This window comes from Eumetopias jubatus, unplaced genomic scaffold (genome assembly GCF_037043125.1).
Source record: "Eumetopias jubatus isolate StellerSeaLion01/CBP00866 unplaced genomic scaffold, mEumJub1_p1.0 scaffold_2, whole genome shotgun sequence".
NCBI classification, from domain to species: domain Eukaryota; kingdom Metazoa; phylum Chordata; class Mammalia; order Carnivora; family Otariidae; genus Eumetopias; species Eumetopias jubatus.
In genome coordinates, this window is record NW_028274808.1 from 122533152 (window position 1) to 122553277 (window position 20126).

At 35.5% G+C, this 20126-nt stretch overlaps 1 protein-coding gene and 1 non-coding gene across 2 annotated transcripts in view; one reads left to right on the forward strand and one right to left on the reverse strand.

Annotated features, from left to right (window-relative positions):
* The window catches only part of STPG2 (sperm tail PG-rich repeat containing 2), a 517945-nt gene that overhangs the window by 130472 nt on the left and 367347 nt on the right, over positions 1–20126 (forward strand). The window contains exon 9 of the mRNA XM_088020218.1: positions 9569–9729. Within this exon, the coding sequence (XP_087876344.1) occupies positions 9569–9729 (161 nt within the window). The remainder of the gene's footprint in view (positions 1–9568; positions 9730–20126) is intronic.
* LOC148164886 (U6 spliceosomal RNA) lies at positions 12675–12779 on the reverse strand. The gene has a single exon (XR_015767817.1). It is a non-coding gene; the product is annotated as a U6 spliceosomal RNA (small nuclear RNA).

Consider the following 20126-nt stretch of genomic DNA (forward strand, 5'->3'; position numbering starts at 1 on the left):
AGTATTTCTAAAATATGAACTTATTGACTGGCCCAACTGCCTTAGGATTAGGTCTTATTTTCAATATTGTGGTCTACTGTATTATGAATAAGGTATTATAAATTCCCCAAAAGTTTATTTGTGAAGGATACAGTTAAATTATGATGACCCTTCCAATCTAATCCTGAATCTTACATATTTTAAGAATTAGAATGGCCTCATGGAACTTCAATTTTTTTCTATGTAGATATTAGTATGCAGTAATGAATTGGACCCATCAATCAGTTCTAGAACATACTTACAGGTTGCTTTTAGAAGGTAACCCTAAACTCTCTAGTTCTGGGGTTCCTGGGCATTTCTATACTTACTGATTAGAAAAATGAATGTGAAAGACCTCTAATGTGAGTGAATTACATAATCAGGATGGCTTTTCGAATCAGATGCTTAACAAGGTACTACTTGTGATATATATACTTTTGAGTGAGGTCCCTATATTTAAGCACTTAAGCTGTAATGTGTTCTGTTGTCTTCTCCTACCTGAAGAGAGACAGATCTCAAATACTTGTCTTCTAAGTACCTTAAATGGTGGTCCAAATAGTTTTTATTACACTTTCTATTTACCTTTTTTTCTAAACTTTACCAGTGGAGGAATGTTTGAAGATTGCTGAAATAAGACATTAGCATTTAGGTTTTCTAAGAGTTGGCACAAGAGAATTTTTGATAGAGATTTTTGAGAAATAGATATTAGAACTGGAATATTGGAAAAATTGGGAAGAGTTTATGGGTAGCTTCTTTGAGAAGAACCTTCTATTTGACTGTGTATGATGATTTGATCACTTTTAATCCAGAAAGCACCTAAAGTATCTCTAGCCTCATACTACTCAAAGTGCCCTTTTGTCAACTGTTTATTTCCTACCTACAAGGAGAAAGAAGATTGTACCAAAATGTAAATCAACACAATCCTTCCTTTATGGAGAAAGACTAGTTACAAAATGCTTAGTGAGGGGGGAAGAGCAAGTTGGGGGAAGAGTAGGAGACCTAAATTTCATCTGGTCCCAGGAGTTTAGCTAGATAGTTATCAAACCATTCTGAACACCTACAAACTCAACAGGAGATCAAAGAAAAGAATAGCAGCAATCCTATGAACAGAGAAGTGACTCCTTTCTGGAAGGTAGGACATGTGGAGAAGTGCATCTGAGGTGATATTTGGGAAGATAGACTGCAGGGGGAGGGAGCCTCTGTCAGCTGGCTACCAGCAAGTGATAGAGCAGCAGAGCACAAAATCAGAACTTTTAGAAGTCTGCTCCACTGAGGGATGTCGTTCCAGTGGCTAAGTGGGGGGTGGAACCCTTGCTGGGACAGTGTGGTCTCAGGACCCTGGGGTCATAGGAAGACCAGGGGTGCCTGAGTGTGGCGGAGCTCTCAGGTATCAGAGCAGGGAACCTGGCAGCAAAGATGGAGCCAAGGAGTAGGCTCTCAGCTAAGGGTTGCCATAAACTGTGATCCGCAGCACAGTCGGGCCACTACTCTTCAAGCAGGGACCCAACAAGTGGCAGATCCAGGGAGACTCCCCTTCCTCCCCTAGGAGGAGTGGCACGGGAGCGCAACAGAGGAATCTGCTGGGTTTGGAGTCTAAAAACGGGGTCGTGTGCCAGAGATAGAAATGCTCGGTCATAGGCCACTGAGCATGGAGTGTGCCAGAGACCAGGGAGACAAGAGTGATTGACTGCTTTTCTCTGAGGGTGCACTGAAGAGTGGGGGCCCTGAGTTTTTGGCTCCTCTGGGGCCGGAGATTGGGAGGCCCCCATTTTCATTCTCGTCCTCTAAAGCTGTATGGAAAGCTTTCAGGGAACAAAAGCTCCCGAGAGCAAACCCAAGCAGATTACTTAGCCTGGCTTCTGGCAAGGGTGGTGCAATTCCACCTCAGGCAAAGACATTTGAGGATCACTGCAACAAGCCCCTCTCCCAGAAGATCAGTAAGAACATCCAGCCAAGACCAAGTTTACCAATCAATGAGAAGGGCAAACCCCCAGAACTAGGGGAATACAGCACATGGAATTCATGGCTTTTTCCCCATGATTCTTTAGTCTTTCAAAGTTAATTTTTTAAATTTCTTTTTTTCTTTTTCTTTTTTTTTTTTTGCAATTTTCTTCTTTCCTTTTCAACCAACATATTTTATCAATTCATTTTTTAAAACCTTTTTTAATTTTCACTTTTACAGTCATAGTCTATCCCTTCATTGTATTTAACCTTATTTTTTGTATATATATGTTTTTCTTTCTTTAAAATTTTGGGATATGGTTTCTTGTAACAGACAAAAATATAACCTAATCTAGTGCATGGCTTTGTTCTAGTCCTCTGCCTGATCACATTCTCTCCTTTTTAATTTTTTTTTATTTTCTTTTTTTTTTTAAACCAACTTCTTATCAATTCCTTTTTTAAAACCTTTTTTTTAGGGGTGCTGGGGTGGCTCAATCATTAAGCATCTGCCTTTGCCTCAGGTCATGAGCCCTGCATTGGGCTCCCTGCTTGGCGGGAAGCCTGCTTCTCCCTCTCCCACTCCCCCCTGCTTGTGTTCCCTCTCTTGCAGTATCTCTCTCTGTCAAATAAATAAATAGAAAATCTTTAAAAAAAAAAATCACTCAATCACTCTTGTCTCCCTGGTCTCCGGCGCACTCCGTGCTCACCAGCCTGTGACTGAGCATTTCTATCTCTGGCATACGACCCCATTTTTAGATTCCAAACCCAGCAGATTCCTGTGGTGCACTCCTGTGCCATTCCTCCTGGTGGATGAAGGGGAGTCTCCCTGGATCTGCCGCTTGTTGGGTCCCTGCTTGAAGAGTTCAGAATGATGATTATAAAGATACTGGCTGGGCTTGAAAAAAGCATACAAGATACTAGAGAATCCCTTTCTGGAAAAATAAAAGAACTAAAATTTAACAAAGTCGAAATTAAAAAGGCTATTAATGAGGTGCAATCAAAAATGGAGGCTCTAACTGCTAGGATAAATGAGACAGAAGAGAGAATTAGTGGTATTAAAGACCAAATGATGGAGAATAAAGAAGCTGAGAAAAAGAGAGATAAACAACTACTGGATCAGGAGGGGAGAATTTGAGCTATAAGTGATACCATAAGATGAAACAATATTAGAATAACTGGGATCCCAGAGAAGAAGAAAGAGAGAGGGGGCAGACTGTATATTGGAGCAAATTATAGCACTGATCTTCCCTAATTTGGGGAAGGAAACAGGCATCAAAATCCAGGAAGCACAGAGAATTCCCCTCAAAATCAATAAAAATAGGTCAACACGACAACATCTAACAATAAAACTTACAAGTCTTGAGACAAAGAGAAAATCCTGAAAGCAGCTTGGGACAAGAGGTCTGTAACCTACAATGGTAGAAACGTTAGATTGGCAGCAGACCTATCCACAGAGACCTGGCAGGCCAGAAAGGACTGGCATGATATATTCAGGGCACAAAACAAGAAAGATCTGCAGCCAAGAATACTATATCCAGCTAGGCTGTCACTGAAAATAGAAGGAGAGAGAAAAAACTTCCAGAACAACAAAAACTAAAGGAATTTGCGAATACCAAACCAGCCCTACAAGAAATATTGAAAGGGGTCCTCTAAGCAAAGAAAGAGCCTAAAAGTAACATAGACCAGAAAGGAACAGAGACAATATACAGTAACAGTCACCTTGCAGGCAATACAAGGACAGTAAATTCATATCTTTCAATAGTCACCCTGAATGTAAATGGCCTAAATGCCCCAATCAAGGGACACAGGGTATCAGATAGAATAACAAGACCCATCGATATGCTGTCTGCAAAAGACTCATTTTAGACCCAAAGACACCTCCAGATTGAAAGTGATGGGGTGGAAAACCATTTACCATGCTAATGGACATCAAAAGAAAGCTGGGGTGGCAATCCTTATGTCAGACAAATAAGATTTTAAACCAAAGACTATAATAAGAGATGAGGAAGGACACTACATCATACTTAAAGGGTCTATCCAACAAGAAGATCTAACAATTGTAAATATCTATGCCCCTAACATGGGAGCAGCCAATTATATAAGCCAGTTAATAACAAAATCAAAGAAACACATCAACAACAATACAATAATAGTAGGGGACTTTAACACCCCCCTTATGGAAATGGACAGATCATCTAAGCAAAAGATCAACAAGGAAATAAAGGCTTTAAATGACACACTGGACCAGATGGACTTCACAGATGTATTCAGAACATTCCATCCCAAAGAAACAGAATACACATTCTTCTCTAGTGCCCATGGAACATTCTCCAGGATAGATCACATCCTGGGTCCCAAATCAGGTCTCAACCGGTACCAAAAGATGAGGATCATGCCCTGCATATTTTTGGACCACAATTCTTTGAAACTAGAACTCAGTCACAAGAGGAAAGTTGGAAAGAACTCAAATACATGGAGGCTAAAGAGCATCCTACTAAAGAATGAATGGGTCAACCAGGAAATTAAAGAATTTAAAGAATTCATGGAAACCAATGAAAATGAAAACACAACTGTTCAAAATCTTTGGGATGCAGCAAAGGCAGTCCTAAGAGAAAATTATATAGCCGTACAAGCCTTTCTCAAGAAACAAGAAAGTTCTCAGATACACAACCTAAACCTACACCTAAAGGAGCTGGAGAAAGAACAGCAAATAAAGCCTAAACCCAGCAAGAGAAGAGAAATAATAAACCAATGAAATAGAAACCAAAAGAACAGTAGAACAGATCAATGAAACTAGGAGCTGGTTCTTTGAAAGAATTAATAAGATTGATAAATCCCTGGCCAGACTTATGAAAAAGAAAAGAAAAACGACCCAAATAAATAAAATCATGAATGAAGGAGGAGAGATCACAACCCACACCAAAGAAATACAAACAATCATAAGAACGTATTGTGAGCAACTATATGCAGCAAATTAGATCATCTGGAAGAAATGGATGCATTCCTAGAGATGTATAATTTACCGAAACTGAACCAGGAAGAAATAGAAAACCTGAACAGACCCCTAACCACTAAGGAAATTAAATCAGTAATCAAAAATCTCCCAACAAACAAGAGCCCAGGGCCAGATGGCTTCCCAGGGGGATTCTACCAAACATTTAAAGAAGAATTAATACCTATTCCTCTGAAACTGTTCCAAAAAATAGAAATGGAAGGAAAACTTCCAAACTCATTTTATGAGGCCAGCATTACCTTGATCCCAAAACCAGACAAAGACCCCATCCAAAAGGAGAACTAGAAACTAATATCCCTGATGAACATGGATGCTAAAATTCTCACCAAAATACTACCCAATAGGATCCAACAGTACATTAAAAGGATTATTCACCACGACCAAGTGGGATTTATCCCTGGGCTGCAAGGTTGGTTCAACATCCGCAAATCAATCAATGTGATACAATACATTAATAAAAGAAAGAACAAGAACCATATGATCCTCTCAATAGATACAGAAAAAGCATTTGACAAAGTACAGCATTCTTTCTTGATTAAAATTCTTCAGAGTGTAGGGATAGAGGGTACATACCTCAATATCAGAAAAGCCATCTATGAAAAACCCACGGTGAATATCAGACTCAATGGGGAAAAACTGCGAGCTTTTCCACTAAGGTCAGAAACATGGCAGGGATGTCCACTATCACCACTGCTGTTCAACATAGTACTAGAATTCCTAGCCTCAGCAGTCAGACAACAAAAAGAAATAAAAGGCAGCTGAATTGGCAAAGAAGTCAAACATTGACTCTTTGCAGATGATATGATACTTTATGTGGAAAACCCAAAAGACTCCATCCCCAAAACTGCTAGAACTCATACAGGAATTCAGTAAAGAGGCAGGATATAAAATCAATGCACAGAAATACACCAACAATAGGATAGAAGAGAAATTAAGGAGTCAATCCCATTTATAATTGCACCGAAAACCATAAGATACCTAGGAATAAATCTAACCAAAGAGGCAAAGGATTTGTACTCAGAAAACTATAGAATATTCATGAAAGAAATTGAGGAAGACACAAAGAAATGTAAAAACGTTTCATGCTCATTGATTGGAAGAACAGATATTGTGAAAATATCTATGCTACCTAGAGCAATCTACACATTTAATGCAATCCCTATCAAAATACCATGAATTTTTTTCAAAGAAATAGAACAAATAATCCTAAAATTTGTATGGAACCAGAAAAGACCCCAAATAGCCAGAGAAATGTTGAAAAAGACCACCAAAGCTGGTGGCATCAGAATTCTAGACTTCAAGTCATATTACAAAGCTGTCATCATCAAGACAGTATGGTACTGGCACAAAAACAGACACATAGATCAATGGAACAGAATAGAGCCCAGAAATAGACCCTCAACTCTATGGTCAACTAATCTTCGACAAAGCAGGAAAGAATGCCCAATGGAAAAAAGACAATCTCTTCAACAAATGGTGTTGGGAAAATTTGACAACCACATGCAGAAGAATGAAATTGGACCATTTCCTTTCACAACACACAAAAGTGGACTCAAAATGGATGAACGACCTAAATGTGAGAATGGAATCTATCCAAATTCTTCAGGAGAACACAGGCAGCAACCTCTTTGACCTTAGCCACAGCAACTTCTTCCTAGACACATCGCCAAAGGCAAGGGAAGCAAGGGCAAAAATGAACTATTGGGACTTCATCCATCAAGATAAAAGGCTAAAATTAACAAGTCAGGAAACGACAGATATTGGCGGGGATGCAGAGAAAGGGGAACCCTTCTGCACTGTTGGTGGGAATACAAGCTGGTGCAGCCACTCTGGAAAACAGTATGGGGGGATGGGTAAGCCTGGTGATAGGTATTAAAGAAGGCGCATAGTGAATGGAGCACTGGGTGTTATATGCAAACAGTGAATCATGGAACACTACATCAAAACTAATGATGTAATATATGGTGATTAACATAACATAATAAAAAAAAAGGTAAAAAAAAGATAAAAAGCTTTTGCCCAGCAAAGCATACAGTCAACAAAACCAAAACACAACTGACAGAATGGGAGAAGATATTTGCAAATGACATACCAGATAAAGGGCTAGTATCCAAAATCTATAAAGAACTTATCAAACTCAACAGCCAAAGAACAAAGAATCCAATCAGGAAATGGGCAGAAGACATGAACAGACATTTCTACAAAGAAGGCGTCCAAATGGCACAGACACATGATAAAGTGTTTAACATCACTCGGCATCAGCGAAATCCAAATCACAACCTCAATGAGATGTCACATCACACCAGTCAGAATGGCTAAAATTAACAAGTCAGGAAATGACAGATGTTGGTGAGGATGCGGAGAAAGGGGAACCCTCCTCCACTGTTGGTGGGAATGCAAGCTGGTGTAGCCACTCTGGAAACAGTATGGAGGTTCTTCAAAAAGTTGAAAATAGAGCTAATGTATGACCCAGCAATTGCACTACTGGGTATACCCCAAAGATACAAATGTAGTGATCTGAAGGGGCATGTGCACCACAATGTTTATAGCAACAATGTCCACAATAGCCAAACTATGGAAAGAGCCGAGATACCCTTCCATAAACAAATAAAAAAGGAAATAAAGCCTTTAAATGACACACTGGATCATAAAAAAGATGTATATATATACAATGGAATATTATGCAGCCATCACAAAACACGAAATCTTGCAATTTGCAATGATGTGTTTGGAACTAGAAGGTATTATGCTAAGCGAAATAAGTCAATCAGAGGACAATTATCATATGGTCTCATATGAGGAATTTGAGAAACAAGACAGAGGATCATAGGGGAAGGGAGGGAAAAATGAAACAAGATGAAATTGGAGAGGGAGACAAACTATAAGAGACTCTTAATCTCAGGAAACAAACAGGTTTGCTGGAGTGGAGGGGAGTGAGAGGGATGGGGTGGCTGGGTGATGGACATTGGGGAGCGTATGTGCTATGGTGAGCGCTGTGAATTATGTAAGGCTGATGAATCACAGACCTGTGCCCCTGAAACAAATAATACATTATATGTTAATAAAAAAAGTGTTTAGTGAAATAGTCAATTTACATTTAATTGTAAGTTTCTTTTCTTGTGGATTGTTCTTGGACAAGCAACAGCCCACAGACCACATTTTGAGTAGCCTGATCTTAGTCAATTTCTGTATCTTCAGACATGGAACTTGTAGCCCAGAAAAACAAATGAGAACTTATGTTTTTAACTATTTAGTTGTAGAGCCAATTTAGTAGAATTAGTAGATTATAACTTGAGTATAAGCAAGTTAAGTGTTCTTTCAAGTATATATTGCATTTTGTGGATGGATATTGCTGCTTACTGGAACTGATTTTTTAATATTACTGAAATATAAAACATATGTACAAACATAAAAAGATACAAAATGTAAAATTTGTTTCAAATATTCACTCAGATTGCCACTGTAGAAAATATTCCTGGTTATAAGTATGTCCTGAAAGGTAAAACGCAAAAATAAGGTAACTGCTGTGATAGGAATATTGGATGATAGGTGATTTTTTTTCAAAGTGATTTTTTAAACTCTGTACTCTTATTTACTATATTTCTCTTAGAATATGCTATCTATAATATTTATAAACTTCAATAAATATGCTTGGAGAGCTATATAAATAAGATTTTAATAATTTCCAAAAGTTAATTTGGTTCAGTTTTCTACATAAGTTTTAGTTCAATTCTTATAATTGTAAGGAAAAACTTTCCATATTTTTCAAAATCTTTTTTTTTTTTTAGTTTAGGATTCATTCCATTGCCAAATTAATTTTTAATGTTGCTACATCAACTCTTTAATACTTTTTGGCATCAAGAATTCCTTCCTTCCTTCCTTCCTTCCCTCCCTCCCTCCCTCCCTCTCTCTCTCTCTCTCTCTTTCTTTCTTTCTTTCTTCTTTTTCTTTCTTTCTTTCTTTCTTTCTTCTTTATTGAGGTATAATTTATACAATAAAATAGTTCATTTAAGTGTACAGTTTGATGAGTTTCGGTAAATGGATGTAGTCAGGTAACCACCACTAAAATTAAATGTTGACAATTTCCATCATTTTAAAAATGCTCTCTCATTCCACTCTGCAGTTAGTCTCCACCCATTCCAGGCTACTGTCTCTGTCACTATGATATTTCATTTTCTGGAATTTCATATAAATAGAATCATATGTTTTTCAGGATTTTGTCTATCTTCTTTCACTTGGTATCATGTTTTTGAGGTTGATTCATATTATTGCATTTATATTTCCTTTTTATTGCTGAGTGGTAATTTTGTTGTTTGGGTATAGCACTTTTTTTTTTTATTCACCAGCTTATGAACATTTAGTTTTTTTTCATTTTTCTTGGGAAAATACCTAGGACTAGAATTTCTGGGTCATATAATAAGTATATGTTTAACTTTATAAGAATTTGACAAATTATTTCTCTAAATGTCATACCATTTTACATTCCTGCCAGCAATATAGGAGAGTTCTGTCTAAAAAAATTTACTTAAAGCTACTCAGTTAAAAAAAAATTAAAAACATGTTTATTCTTACCTGTGGTATTCCTCATGACTTTAGGTCCTGGGTTTTATAATATCCTAAACAATACTATAATCGACAACTTTAGCAATACCTGCTTGATGAAACAAAAGAAAAGTGCATTTGGTTCTTCTGTTCCTCGGACCCTCTTCCTGGTTCAGAAAGAAGGTTTTACTGCTCCTGGTCCTGCTGATTATCAGGTAATTTGTGAATACCAAAATAATATTCTTTATATCTAATACCAAGGCATAGGGCTTAAAAATTACATGTAGCATATATGCCTCATTATTTTAAGCCATGCTATTATTATTATTTTTTTAAGATTTTACTTATTTATTTGAGAGAGAGAGAGATAGACGGAGAGAGAGCATGGGAAGGAGTACAGGCAGAGGGACAAGCAGACTCTGTCCTGAGTGCAGAGCCCAACATGGGGCTCAGTCTCATGACCCTGAGGTCAGGACCTGAGCTAAAACTAAGAGATGCTTAACCGACTGAGCCACCCAGGCATTCCAAGCCATACTATTATTATAGAAATAATTTTATGTGGTAATTTATGGCATAAGAATAAATGTTAATTTGGTTCTCAACTATGTTTGTAATTTCTTTTCAAAAGATGGATCTTATTTATTTCTTTGAGGATCTCATATGTATTTCTCTAAATATGTATCTTCATTTTGAAATTGCTCCACTACAAAAAATAAAGTAAAACTGCTCCACTATTTTCTGAAAGTAATTTAGGTCTCCTTTAAATGCTTTTTGTGGTTTTATAATTTTTGTGTAGAGGTCTTATACATCTTTATTAGATTTATTCCTTGGTATTTAGTATTTCATGTTTTTTAGTTCTAATGGTACCTTTTAAATATTTTCATTGTTTAGCTTTCTGCTATTGGTATAAAGAAATGTAATAGTCTTTATTAAAGATTTGCTTTACCAATGATCCATACTTCTTGCTAAATTAAATGATTAATTCTACTAATTTATTATTAGTTTTTAAAAAATTTACTCAAGCACAATTGTGCCACCTGTGAATGACAGTTTATATTTTTTCTCCAGGTGTTTCATCTTTTATATATTTTTTTGCTTTACTAGACTTCTGTGTCTCAGAACAAATCTCAATAATATTCATAGGAATTAAAAAATATCCAGTATTTAAGAAGATAAAATTCAGAGTGTGACATCCAATAAAAAAAATTAGTAGGTATGCAAAGAAGCAGGAAAATATAACCTAGAATCAGGAAAATAAAAACAATCAATAGAAAAAGACCAGAAATTGGAGATGATAGAATTAGTAGATAAAGACATTAAGCAGTTATTATAACTATATTCCACATGTTTAAGAAGGTAGGGGAAAGATTGAACATATCGAGTAGAGAAATGGTACAAATAAAAAGACACAAATTGAAGTTCTAGAGATAGCAAATATAACATTTTTTAAAAAAGTACACTGTCATTAACAACAGATTAGAAGGTTCAGAAGAAAAGATTTGTGAACCCTAAGACACTGGTAGAAACTATCTGAAATGAAATAGTGAGAAAAAGGACAAAAATAGTGAATAAAGTATCAATGAACTCTAAGTCAATTTGAAGTGGCCTAATATGTGTGTAGTTAGCATCCTTGAAGGAAGAGAAAAAGTGCAGGGGCATAAAAAATATTTTAAGAAATAATGGCTGAAAATTTCCAAACTTTGATAAGAACTAAATACCCATTTATCCATGAAGCTCAACAAGACTGCAACACAAAAGACATTAAAGAAACTATGCCAAGGCATATTATAACCAAACTGACTAGAATGGTTAAAAAAAATTATTAAAAGCAGCCAGAGAAAAAGGATACATAGCATTGGGGAACAAAGTTAAAAATGACAGTATATTTCTTATTGGAAATGATGTAAGTCAGAAGACAGCAGTGCAATATTTTTAAGTATTAAAACAGTTGTCAACCTGTAATTCTATAGTAGGCTAAAATATCTTTCAAAATGGAGAATAAAATGAAGACCTTTATATATATATAAAAGCTGAAATATTCATCCCTCAAAGACCTGCATTAAGAGAAATATTAAAGGAAGTCTTCCAGGCAGAGGAAAATGTTACCAGATGGAATCTTGATCTATAAAAACTAATACAGAGTATCAAAGGTGATAACTATGTGAGTAGATATTAAAAGCTTTTGTTGGATTTCTCATTTTATTGAAAGCAGAATGTCGTACATGTTTTTGATTTACTGATAATTTACTTTCACAAAAGGTAGAGGAAGCTATGGGAGGAACTCCTGTCTTAGCTTAATTTTGACTTAATAAAGGAGAACTAATGAAATAGAAGGGAAGTATCGTTTGCAAATAGTGATCATGTTATTTTACAGTTTAGAATTGTCAAAGAAGAGATTCTGGACATGGTTAGATATGTATAAGGAAATTAGATAATCCCTATTTCAAAATGATCAGCAGATAAGAAATGTTCTTAAGATCAGAGACTCTAACAGTGAAACTAACCTAAAAGTGTTGACAGGAAAATAACTCATGAGTAAAATTCTGAAAATGCAGTTTTGCTATACATTAAACTTTTTAGAAGACATTTTTAAAAGGACATTGTAATATATGTGTATATATTATTCTTTCTCCTAAAGAATTTGAGAAGTTTAAAAGAATGTACATATGGAAAAGTAAAAGTAGCTAACAATAACAAAAAATATAGATGGAACAGATAGATATTTTATAGGTAGAATATAAATAGAAGTTAAACATTGGGGAAGTTTGAACATAGTTGTTAAATCATAAAAGGACATGTACAAAACAGTGGAAACATGGTATCTGTCCTATAGTAGACACTCGGGAAATTATAACTGAATAAATGAATATGAGAGAGAAGCATAGAACTGTACTCCAGGAAGCTTAAAGAGAAGGAAAATTTATTGTAAAAAATACTACAGAAAATTAAAATTAGTTTGTGTAAGTTTGGTTTGGCAAAAAAAAAAAAAACTAAAAAAACTCTGTAGGGGTGGGGTAGATGAAATGGGGATAGTAGAGCCACTGAAATGCTGAATTGGATTTGTCTTTCCTATCAGAGAAAATTATTTTCAACCCAGAAAGTGGAACACACATGGTTTATAGGAAATTGAATCCTAAGATGTTTATGGTGGTAATATAAGAATACCCTAGTGCAATGAAGTTAAATTTGTAAGTCATTTTTGCACAGGGTGCTAATCTTCTCTGTGTTGTTCCGGTTTTAGTATATGAGCTGCCAAAGTTATCACTCTAGTGCTTTAAATTAGTTAAAAACTTCAGATATAGCTGAAATAGATCTCATTGTAATGAAAGAACAGCTGTAAATCATTATCTGTAATCTCTGGGAGTTGCTTAAGGTTTGTAAGCATAAAAGACAAATGGAGTAAATAAAAGCTTTTCTTATTTAAACAAAAATTAAAATTTCACTGAGATTTTATGAAATTCTTACAAAATATTTTATTTATATATATTCTAATGAGGTAAAAAATGATAACATTAAATTTACTACCTTAATCATGTTTAAGTGCTGATATAAATATATTTGAAATGTATCACTCTCACCACTATTCAACAGTACTAGAAGTCCTAGCAACAGCAATCAGACAACAAAAAGAAATAAAAGGTATTCAAATTGGCAAAGAAGTCAGACTCTCTCTTTTCGCAGATGACATGATACTTTATGTGGAAAACCCAAAAGACTCCACTCCCAAATTACTAGAACTCATCCAGCAATTCAGTAATGTGGCAGGATACAAAATCAATGCACAGAAATCAGTTGCTTTCTTATACACTAACAATGTAACTGTAGAAAGAGAAATTAGAGAATAGATTCCATTTGCAATAGCACCAAAAACCATAAGATACCTCAGAATAAACCTAACCAAAGAGGTAAAGGATCTATACTCTAGGAACGATAGAACACTAATGAAAGAAATTGAAGAAGGCACAAGAAGATGGAAAAACATTCCATGCTCATGCATTGGAAAAATAAACATTGTTGAAATGTCTGTGCTGTCCAGAGCAATCTATACTTTCAACACCATCCCAGTGAAAATTCCAATGACATTTTTCAAAGTGCTGGAACAAACAATCCTAAAATTTGTATGGAATCAGAAAAGATCCCGAATCACCAAGGAAATGCTGAAAAAGAAAAACAAAGCTGGGGGCATCACATTGCCTGATTTCAAGCTATATTACAAAGCAGTGATCACCAAGACAGCATGGTATTGGAACAAAAACAGAGATATAGACCAATGGAACAGAATAGAGAGCCCAGATATGGACCCTCAACTCTATGGTCAAATAATCTTTGACAAAGCAGGAAAAAATATGCAATGGAAAAAAGACAGTCTCTTCAATAAATGGTGCTGGGAAAATTAGACAGCTATATACAGAAGAATGAAACTTGACCATTCTCTAACACCATACACAAAGATAAACTCAAAATGGATGAAAGACTTCAATGTGAGACAGGAATCCATCAAAATCCTAGAGGAGAACATAGGCAGTAACCTTTTCGACATCAGTCACAGCAGCTTCTTTCAAGACACTTCTCCAAAGGTAAGGGAAACAAAAGCAAAAATGAACTTTTGGGACTTCATCAAGATAAGAAGCTTCTGCACAGCAAAGGAAACAGTCAACAAAACAAAGAGGCAACCCACAGAATGGGAGAAGATATTTGCAAATGACACTACAGAAAAAGGGCTGATATCCAAGATCTATAAAGAACTTCCCAAACTCAAAACCCAAAAAACAAATAATCTAGTCAAAAAATGGGCAGAAGACATGAACAGACCCTTCTCCAAAGAAGACATACAAATGGCTAACAGACACGTGGAAAAATGTTCATCATCATTAGCCATCAGGGAAATTCAAATCAAAACCATATTGAGATACCACCTTATACCAGTTAGAATGGCAAAAATTGACAAGGCAAGAAACAACAAATGTTGGAGAGGTTGTGGAGAAAGGGGAACCCTCTTACACTGTTGGTGAGAATGCAAGTTGGTACAGCCACCTTGGAAAACACTGTGGAGGTTCCTCAAAAAATTAAAAATAGAGCTACCCTATGACCCAGCAATTACACTCCTGGGTATTTACCCCAAAGACACAGATGTAGTGAAAAGAAGGGCCATATGCACCCCAATGTTCATAGCAGCAATGTCCACAATAGCCAAACTGTGGAAAGAGCTGAGATGCTCTTCGGTAGATGAATGGATAAAGAAAATGTGGTCCATATATACGATGGAATATTACTCAGCCATCAGAAAGGATGAATACTCAACTTTAGCATCAACATGGATAGGACTAGAGGAGATTATGCTAAGTGAAATAAGTCAAGCAGAGAAAGTCAATTATCAGGGCACCTGGGTGGTTTAGTTGTTAAGCATCTGCCTTTAGCTCAGGCCATGATCCCAGGATTCCTGCTCAGCAGGAAGCCTGCTTCTCCCTCTCCCACTACCCCTGCTTGTGTTCCTGCTTTTGCTATCTCTCTCTCTGTGTCAAATAAATAAATAAAATTAAAAAAAAAGAAAGTCAGTTATCATATGGTTCACTTATTTGTGGAACACAAGTAATAGCATGGAGGACATTAGGAGATGGAAGGGAAAAATGAGGGGGGAATTGGAGGGAGAGATGAACCATGAGAGATTATAGACTCTGAGAAACAAACTGAGGGTTCTAGAGGGGAGGGGGTGGGGAGATGGGTTAGCCTGGTGATGGGTATTAAAGAGGTCACATATTGAATGGAGCACTGGGTGTTATACGCAAGCAATGAATCATGGAACACTACATCAAAAACTAATGATGTACTGTATGGTGAGTAATGTAAAATAATAGAAAAAAACAAAAACAAAACAAAACAAAATTAAATTTAATCTAATAAATTTTAAAATCTAATAAAATTTAAATAAAGTTAAAAGAAATGCATCATGAACGTTAGTAGTTTTTAGAATATTTTTGTTGTATTTTGCTTAAAATGTACTAGAAGTTCATTATTCTAAGTAACCTGACATTTAAATTTAGAAGAATTGTAACTTGTAAGAATTCTTTACAAAGCCCTCATTATAATCTTTATTCTCCATTGCAGATAATGAGACAGTATAGCTTAGTGATTATTAGCATGATCTCTGATGTCAGAGTACTTGAGCATATTTTCTTGCTCTGTCACTGACCTTTGTAAGTTATTTAAACTTTTTATGCCTTAGTTAGATAGAGATCATTATAGTACATACTACGAAGCATTATTGTGAATACTAAATGAATCAATACATGTAAAATACTTTAAATAGCTCTGGCACATAGCAAAAACTTAGTAACTTTTGTTACTATTATTAATAATTAAAAATTACCCATAGGATTAACCCAGACTCTTTTAGTTTATGTAAAATTTGACATACAGTCAAGAGTGAAAGATATACACTAAACATGTCTAAGTTTTAAAAATCCAGTCTGATAAACTGTGTTGAACTGCAGTATTAATCTATTTATATTTAATGTGATTACTGATACATTTGTGTGTATAGAAGCCATATTGTTGTATATATTCTATTGGCTTGCTTGTTTTAGCATTTTTTCTTACCTCACCTTCTTTTTTGACTTAGTAAAATATTTTATATGATTCTATTTCATCTATTTTTATAACATTTTTAGTTATGTATTGTTTTATAGTCTTTTAGTGCTGGCCACCAAAATTACAATATGTATCCTTTACTTTTTGCAGTTTAATAAAAAGGATTACTTTTACCACTTCTCAATATGCTAACTTAAAACATTTTAGCTCCATTTTCTACCCCCTATTTTGTTAATTTTGTCATACAGTGTAACTTTATGTATATTTTGAACCCTTTGAATATTACTGTTTTATACAATCAATATTTATTCATATTTACCAAAACATTTACCTTATCTTTTGTGTTTTGTTTCTTTCTGCATTTCTGGTTTCTGTATCAAATCATTTTTCTTCTGCCTGAAAAACTCCCTTTAGTTCTTCTTTTGGTTAAGGTCTGTTGATGATGAATTATTGTAATTTTGTCTGAAAATGTCTTTGTCATTTTTATTTTGGAGGGATTGGATTTGTAGGTTGGGAGTTATTCTATTGTTTTAGGTCTTCTGTCATTTCAATTGAGAAGTCATTGTTAAGTTTATTGTTTCTCCTTTGAAAGCAACTATTTTTTTTTTTTTGTCTGTTTCTTCAATGTGTCAAAACTGTGGTTCTCTTTATAATTATTTGCCTGAGGTTTGCAGAGCCTCTGGGTTGATGTCTTTCATCAGTTTTAAGTAACTTTTACCATTATATATTCATATATTTCTTCTGTCACATTCTTTCCTATCATTTGGGACCCTAATAAATAGATATGTTACACCTATTTACTATGCCTCAAACATTTCTTATAATCCCTATATATCATGTCCTCTTTTTTTTTCTTTGTGCTTCAGTTTATATTTTATTTAAATTCAATTAACATATAATATATTATTGGTTTCAGTAGTATAAGTCAGTGATTCATCAATCTTATATAATACACAGTGCTCATTACATCCTGTGCCCTCCTTAATGCCCATCACCCAATTACCCCATCCCACCACCCACTTCCCCTCCAGCAACCCTCTGTTTATTCCCTATTGTCAAAGAGTTTCTTATGGCTTTTCTCCCTTTCTATTTTCATCTTATTTTATTTTTCCTTCCCTTCCCCTATTTTCATCTGTTTTGTTTCGTAAATTCCACATATGAGTGAAATCATATGGTATTTGCCTTTCTCTGACTGATTTATTTCACTTAGTATAATGACCCCCTAGTTCCATCCAGATCAGTGTAAATGATAAGTACTCATCCTTTCAAATGGCTGAATAATATTGCATTGTGTGTATGTGTGTGTGTCTGTGTGTGTGTGTGTGTGTGTGTGTGTGTGTGTGTATACACCACATCTTCTATATCCATTCATCTGTCGATGGACATCTGAGCTCTTTCCATAATTTGGTTATTGTGGACATTACTGCTATAAACATTGGAGTGCATGTGCCCCTTCAAATCACTGCATTTATATCCTTTGGATAAATACCTAGTAGTGCAATTGCTGGGCAGTAAGGTAGTCCTATTTTTAACTTTTTGAGGAACCTCCATACTGTTTTCCAGAGTGGCTGCACCAACTTGCATTCCCACCAACAGTGTAAGAGGTTTCCCCTTTCTCCACATCCTCACCAATATCTGTCATTATCTGACTTGTTAATTTTAGCCATTCTGACTGGTGTGATGTGGGCTCTCATTGTGGTTTTGATTTGTATTTTCCTGTATTTTCCAAGTGATGTTGAGCACTTTTTCATGTGTCTGTTGGCCATTTGGATGTCTTTGGAGAAATGTCTGTTCATGTCTTCTGCCCATTTCTTGATTGGATTTTTTGGTTTTTGGTTGTTGAGTTTGGTAAGTTCTGCATAGATTTTTGGATACTAGCTCTTTATCTGATAAGACATTTGAAAATATCTTCTCCCATTCACTCAGTTGTCTTTTAGATTTGTCGACTGTTTCCTTTGCTGTGCACGAGCTTTTTATCTTGAAGTCCTAATAGTTCATTTTCTCCTTTGTTTCCCTTGCCTTTGGAGCTGTGTTTAGCAAGAACTTGCTACAGTTGAGGTCACAGAGGTTGCTGCCTGTGTTCTTCTCTAGGATTTTGATGGATTCCTGTCTCACATTTAGGTCTTTCATCCATTTTGAGTCTATTTTTGTGTATGGTGTAAGAAAGTGGCCCAATTTTATTCTTCTGCATGTGGCTGTCCAATTTTCCCAACACCATTTGTTGAAGAGACTGTCTTTTTTCCACTGCATATTTTTTCCTGCTTAGTCAAAAATTAGTTGACCATAGAGTTGAGGGTCCATTTCTGGGTTCTCTATTTTGTTCCATTGATGTGTCTGTTTTTGTGCCAGTACCATACTGCCTTGATGATTACAACTTTGTAATAGAGCTCGAAGTCCAGAATTGTGATGCTATCAGCTTTGGTTTTCTTTTTAAACATTCCTTTGGCTATTTGGGGTCTTTTCTGGTTCCATACAAATTTTTAGGATTATTTGTTCCAGCTCTGTGAAAAAAGTTGATAGTATTTTGTTAGGGATTGCATTGAATATATAGATTGCTCTAAGTAGCATATACATTTTAAAAATATTTATTCCTCCAATCCATGAACATAGAATGCTTTTCCATTTCTTTGTGTCTTCCCCAATTTCTTTCATGAGTGTTCTATAGTTTTCAGAGTATAGATCCTTTGTGTCCTTGGTTAGTATGTTCTTAAAATTGTATTTCTTCAGTTTTGGTTGTGATATCTCCTCTTTCATTCATGATTTTATTTATTTGGGACCTTTCTCTTTTCTTTTTGCTAAGTCTGGCCAGGGGTTTACCAATCTGACTAATTCTTTCAAAGAACCAGCTCCTAGTTTCATTGATCTGTTCTACTGTTCTTTTGGTTTCTATTTCATTGATTTCTGTTCTGATCTTTATTATGTCTCTTCTCCTGCTGGGGTTAGGCTTTATTTGCTGTTCTTTCTCCAGCTCTTTTAGGTGTAAGGTTAGGTTCTGTATTTGAGACCTTTCTTGTTTCTTGAGAAAGGCTTGTATTGCTATATACTTCCCTCTTAGGACCACCTTTGCTGCATCCCAAAGGTTTTGAACAGCTGTGCTTTCATTTTCATTTGTTTCCATGAATTTTTTAGGTTCTTTAATTTCCTGGTTGACCCATTCATTCTTTAGTAGGATGCTCTTTAGCCTCCATATATTTGAGTTCTTTCTGACTTTCCTCTTGTGATTGAGTTCTAGTTTTGAAACCTTGTGGCCTGAAAATATGCAGGGAATGATCCCCATCTTTTGGTATTAGTTGAGACCTGATTTGTGACCCAGTATGTGATCTATTTGGAGAATGTTCCATGTGCACTTGAGAAGAATGTGTATTCTGTTACTTTAGGATGGAATGTTCTGAATAAATCTGTGATGTCCATCTGGTCCAATGTGTTATTCAAAGCCCTGTTTCCTTTTTGAACTGCTTAGATGATCTGTCCATTGTAGTGAGTGGGGAGTTAAAGTCCTCTGCTATTATTATATTATTATCACTGTGTTTCTTTGATTTTGTTATTAACTGGCTCATATAATTGGCTGCTCCCATGTTAAGGGCATAGATAGTTACAATTGTTAGATCTTCTTGTTGGGTAGACCCTTTAATTGTGATATAGTGTCCTTCCTCATCTCTTATTACAGTCTTTGGTTTAAAATCTAATTTGTCTGATATAAGGATTGCCATCCCAGCTTTCTTTTGATGTCCATTATGGTGATAAGTGGTTTTCCACTCCCTTACTTTAAATTTGGAAATGTCTTTGGGTATAAAATGAATCTCCTGCAGACAGCCTATCTATGGGTCTTGCTTTTTTATCCAGTCTGATACCCTGTGTCTTTGGATTGGGGCATTTAGTGCATTTACAGAGTAACTACTGAAAGATATGAATTTAATGCCATTATATTTCCTGTAAAGTCCCTATTACTTTTGTTGTCTCTGTTCCTTTCTGGTCTATGTTACTCTTGGGCTCTCTCTTTCCTTAAAGGATCCCTTTCAATATT